General features: G+C 35.5%; 1 protein-coding gene across 2 annotated transcripts in view; it reads left to right on the top strand.

The window, feature by feature from the left end:
* SMC1B (structural maintenance of chromosomes 1B) overlaps positions 1-5,198 on the top strand; it is a 67,291-nt gene extending 62,093 nt beyond the window's left edge. For both annotated transcript variants that reach the window (XM_019544294.1, XM_019544295.1), the window contains 4 exons: positions 795-946; positions 1,831-1,900; positions 2,958-3,068; positions 3,379-5,198. In XM_019544294.1, coding sequence (XP_019399839.1) covers positions 795-946; positions 1,831-1,900; positions 2,958-3,068; positions 3,379-3,489 — 444 coding nt within the window. In that variant the 3' untranslated portion in view covers positions 3,490-5,198. The remainder of the gene's footprint in view (positions 1-794; positions 947-1,830; positions 1,901-2,957; positions 3,069-3,378) is intronic.
* Positions 5,199-6,000: the final 802 nt, after the last annotated feature.

A 6,000-nucleotide genomic window follows, 5' to 3' on the forward strand; every position in this document is an offset into this window, starting at 1 on the left:
CCCACTCCTCCCTCACTGTGGGAACCTTTAAGTGAACCCCCAACACCCTTTCCCTCCCTCCTCCCCTTCCACCACGCCAGACTTACCAGCTGCATGCAGCTCTCCAAGCTGCAGCTGTGTGCACGCACAGGCATTTATTGGTCAAATAATGGGCTACATCAGGCTGATTTCTCATATGATCAATTTTCTTTATATCGGTGCTGATCCGATATTGAACCAATGTATTGGTGAACCTCTAATTCTGTGTAATTGTGAGAATGAATATAATGCCATGCAATTTATTATTTTTTTTCTTTAGAATAGACCCATTAATACTTGTTTTCTGATGGACTATTTTTATTAATATACTTGGTATACTGGATCTCATCTCCAAATAAAGCTTGCATATAGTAATATCCTCCTAGCAATAAGGGCAGTGTCAATTTAAATTGGCCTCAAATTTACATTTTGTAAAAAAAAAAAAAAAAAAAAGCTTTTTATGAAGCTGAAAAGGAGCCCTGGAAGTATAAAATGAAAATATTTTTAAGATCATTTTATATATCCTGTGCAGTCTCTAGAATGAGACTTCTTTCAGTGATGTTTGTCCCATCCCAAAGATTTCACAACATAAAGACACTTTCTAGATACACGTTTATCAATGGTTTTTTTCAGCACACATTTATAAGTACTTACTACAAGTACAGTCAAAAAGTCAGATTTGATAGTATCATTAGAATTTTGGATCTCGACAATATTGACTGTAAATCTTCCATGTATTTCTTTATCAGTCTGTATAATTGGCATATCTGTTTCAGGCATTCCTTTGTCCTGAGAATCCTGAGGAACCTTACCTAGGTGGTATTAGCTATAACTGTGTGGCTCCTGGAAAACGCTTTATGCCAATGGACAACTTATCTGGCGGTGAAAAAACCGTGGCAGCATTGGCTCTCGTGTTTGCTATACACAGGTAACTGTAGTAAAATCTGTTTCATTGTAACAGGGCATCGATGACATGAGCATAAGTGAAGCGTGGTATTTTTCAGGATACATTTTGAACAACTTTTTAAGCAAGAAATCTTTAAAGAATAGACGAGCATTAACTAAAATGAACCATCACAGAAAAAAAGATTAAAAGACAGAGAAACACAAGGATAGGAAAACACTTTTCACAGAACAGCCATTCCCTCTCTCACCTCACAATCCTTGTGCTCAGAGAAAATTTACAAACTCTTGAAAAAATTGAGCCTGGGAGCAAAAATTCACAAAAATTCAAAAATTCACAAGTTTACTGGACATTAAGAACCAAGAACTAAACACAAAAATTGACTTTATAGATCATTATAATCTGCCTGCTCCTGGCTGTCTGCACTCCACAGGTGTTAATGACACTCTTCCATTTTGCAGTGGTTTTGATCTACGCTAATAGGGTTCTCCTCTCCTTTGAAATTTTCTTGCCTGTTATCCACTGATAATGTCCTTTCTTTTCCTGTGTCACAGACCAGCAAACTTTTTATTTACTTACAGAGTTTTACATAGAACTTAGCTCAGGCTGTACCTACTTTTTCCTCAGACCTGGGACGAATGATTTGTACTTGAAAACTTGTCTAAATCTATCCTAAATGTGCAGTTGATCCAGTAAAAGAAATCACCCACAAAAATCCTCATGCATTTCCTGAACCATCATGATCAAAATCACTCAAAGACTACCACAGTATTTAAAATTGTGTTTACCATTCCAGTTCATTTTTGTTATTGTTTCTGTTTGTTGTCAGAATGTTATAAAGCAGCAAACTTAAAACCTTAAATAATTAGTACATTTGAGCAGATTACTTTTGCACAATTTCTTTGCAGTTTCTGCCCAGCCCCTTTTCTTATTTTGGATGAGGTAGATGCAGCACTGGATAATACAAACATTGGGAAAGTAAGTTGGTTCCTTCCATTCTGCTAATTTACAAGTAATTTGATGAGACAGTAGTCTCCTTTTGCAAAAGAATAGTTGTTTACTTTTGAGTGTCTGGGACAAAGAAAATACCCATTACACTGTATCACTATCAAAATGGGCCAGGTGAGAGACAGAAATTAGTTACAACACAGGTGCTGCTTAAATGCTGCCAAATAGCTGGTTACTACTGCAATTATAATTATTTCTTTGCTCAAATAGTTCCATTTAATAACCAGCTAGAGCATCAAGTCACCTGGCTTCCTTTGTACATAAAACATCTAGCTATTTGCATAACAATGGAATCAGGCAACTGTGTGAAGTTTTACGCCTACTCATTTTGGTGGTGGTTTTTGGACCAAATGATTCTCACAACCAGCTGGTTTTAGTACATGTAACTGCAAATTGTAAATACATCTGTTAGATACTCTATTCAAAACACTGATCACCATTAACTAATGCACCTGGTTTTGAAATATGCATACCAGAAAATATTATATAGAACACTGAAGCAAAATAGAAGTTAAAATTGCATGGCAGAGAAAGTGTAAACAATTTACAGGTATCAGAATAGCTACAGAGGTCATGTTACCATTTATCTTTTGTTCTGGGTTGATGTTTTCATCTACTTCAAGTAAGTGTAGTTCCATGCTGTAACATTTTTGCTGGTAGTAAAGAATGTTTTCTGTTGCTGTTGTGTCAGTTTAATATACATCTATAATCTAAATCACATATAAACAGTAAGAACTAAAGTTTTGCCTTATACAAGGGGGTATCCACCTCCCTTGAAAGTGCTATCAAGTGAAGTGCCTTCCATTATTTTAGAAATGTGGCATACTTCTTTCTTGAAGTGGATTGTTTACCTATATATTTTTGGAAAATCTTTTGAGTGATATTGGGGAACCCACATGGTTCCATTCCATTCCTCCTGGATTTATAAACTGAATTTTCTCTCTTAGTGTAACATATTTATTCCTCTGTCATTCTGGTTAATGACAAACCCCTTTTTAATGCTGGAATTGTTGGCTTCTCTCCAAAGGTATCAAGCTTCATTAAGGAGCAGGCACAAGAACAATTTCAGATGATAGTTATTTCTCTAAAGGAAGAATTTTATTCCAGAGCAGATGCATTAATTGGAGTCTGTCCAGAGGTACATAACATCTTCATTATAACTCTCCTGTAATTTCATTTAAATTAGTTTCATATGACAATTAACTTACTTTTTAAAAATATCAACTACTGTTACTGTTTTTCTTTGGAACACTGATCTCTGCAATTCTTTTAAAATGCAACTTTAAGTATGTTTTTGTTGGGCAACTCAAACATTTGGCTGTTATACAGACTGAGTAAGAAGGGATCCTTCTGGTAACCTGCAGCACCTTATGATCAGTTGTGGCATGCTTATGTTAATAATGTATATGCTGAATTTTGTAAATTGGTATAGCCCTTTCTCTTTTCAGCAAGATGACTTCATGTTCAGTCGGGTGTTCACACTAGATCTCACTGCATATCCAGATACTGAGGACAATGAAAGAAGACAGAAACAGAAACACAGCTCCACACTGGACTAAAAGCTTTGATAGTTTCAGGACTATCTTTGGATGAAGATATATTAGAATTTCTAAGGTCTACTTTGTGACAAGTTTCTAAGTTTGCATATTGTTACCAGTATATTCATATACAAAATCCATGAAAATTTTCATTTGAATTTGGGAAGGAACAAATGAATGTTATACAGTATAAAAGCATGTCCCCATTTTGTTAAAAATTAAAAGTCACCTTTTGAAAGACATTACTGGAAGTGCTGGATTCTAGTGACTAGAGTCTAATGTCTTTAAAATGTTTGTTTTAAAAGGAGCGATTGCAAATGTCATGAAAATATAAAATCTGGTAAATTAAATGTGTAACACTTTGCTGTTTACTGGTTGCTGCATTAATTTTCAATAAGTGTCTGTTCTTAAAATGTTTTTTCTGTAACTTCTAGTTCCTTAAAGTTGAAACAGATGGATTTTTGTTCTAGTTACAAGGCTAGATTTGAGACAGTTATGATGTTGGAAAAAGTTGCAGCACATTTTTTTACTCTTTAATCTTACAGGAATGTTTCAGCTTTGTTGTGGTTGAAGAAACAAAGTTCCATAGTTTACTTTCTGAGCCTCTGCCTTAGAGAAGCAGGGGAAGAGATGCTGTTTTCTAACACTTGTGAAAACCGGCTTCACAAGAAATTTCACTCTTCCTGAAACTGAATCCAAAACTTCCAAGTTCTATGACATTTTAGATTTGGAAACTGATCTTAGCTTCATATTATATGGCCGTGTTGACAGTTCAGTATCAGAGCAAAAGCTATAGAAATAAATACATATAAAACAAAGAGAAGGCAGAGCTATATACACATATATGCATATACAGACAAACACAGATACATATTCAGGAGAGGCAATATTAATGTCAAACATATACATGCAGCTCTCTCATCTCTCCTTTTGTTTTGCTGACAGATGAATGAAAATATACAGCCAAGAGAGCTGAAACTAGGCAAGGCCAAATGGTGATACCTTAACTCGTTCTGAATAACTTACACCATAAGTAGTTCCAGTGTAGTCAGTAAGACAGTTAATGGAGCAAGTTACTCCATGGGATTAATGATGTTGCTTTGATCCTTCTTTTTTTAGCTGCGGAGTACAAAACTACTAAATTCCATAAGAGCTACATTTTAGCAGACCGGTTTTCATTGTCAGTCTTTACTGCATGACTTCATCTAGTCTCTGGGCTAGTAAGCTTTTGAGACAATTCTTTAAGGCCGAATTAACAAACACACTTTCAGAATCTTTTGTTTTTTCTAGTCTGATAGACCTCAAGAAATGTAGTTCAAGCAACAGCAATTACCCTTAGTCATAGTCCTAGATGTTTTGGGGATCTTGTTATACCTATAGACCATTGTTAAAATTTCAGTGCTGTTATTACGAGTTCTTAATTTTGCATGAATTCACAGCAGTTTAACTGGTTGTAATCTATTTGTTATTCCACACAATGCTGAATCGCCACTCATTGATTTTTACTTAAGAGTAGACTTTTCTAGTCTGACTGCAAGAAAAACTAGAATGAATATATAGCTCAAGACACAGGAAAAACGTAGAATGTTACACAGACTAGTATGCTTATTTTGACAGTTCTGGTGATGTAGTTTCAGCCATAAAAGGCACACCTTTTTTAAGATGTGGAGAACTCTCAAGAAGCAGATGTCATATGAATTTATAAGTTATTAAAAAAGGCTTGTTAAAAATCTGGTGTACAATTTTTTAAATTGTAGAACGTAATCAATATGCATTTTTAAAGGGGTGTGATCATTAGCAACCGCAAAACAGACAAAGGCACTCTCTCAGCTCTTGCCAGCAACTTTACTGATGCAGCAAACCTGGTGTTATACAAAGACCAATAATCAGGTACACAAACCAGTGTTTCATTTTGCAGCAAATGTAAAGACTACATTTACAATACTCCCCAGGCTCAAGGAATCCAGTTGGTTGACATTCGCATTACTCATTACGCATTCACAGTGCATTGTGGGAAAATGGATGTATAGCTTCTAGTACCTGACCAAGGAATAATGTGCCCAAAAGATATAAAATAGCATAAAATAAACACTGCATCTAGGTATTATTTAACTTAACAAGTGTCACATCCTACTTACAGAAGGATGTGCACTTGATACGCATTTTGCTGGAGAAGGTGAAACACGGATAGCTGTCATCCTTATTGACCATGTTTTATGAACACAAGTCATATTTAGTCATGTCATTGATCTGAATGGCTTTAGAAGTTGCAGTCCTGGATATGCGAGTGATGAACAGGAGAGAGCCTGCTATTGTTCATTTTCCCTAGCCAGTTTGAGCTTGCATTTCAGAGGCAAAGATCAAATGCACAAAGCTACACTGTACTAGAAGTAGAAAGTTTTTCCAATTGATGCTTTATGCAGCATTTCCTTTTGTATTCTTCAATTTCTATCTACTGACCTTGGGTTCAGAATTAAAGGAATAGACGATTAGAATTAGAAGACACGCCATGGTGTTCTGGGCATTAGCTAG

The sequence above is a fragment of the Crocodylus porosus genome, unplaced genomic scaffold (genome assembly GCF_001723895.1).
Source record: "Crocodylus porosus isolate Cpor-Errol unplaced genomic scaffold, CroPor_comp1, whole genome shotgun sequence".
Taxonomy (NCBI): domain Eukaryota; kingdom Metazoa; phylum Chordata; order Crocodylia; family Crocodylidae; genus Crocodylus; species Crocodylus porosus.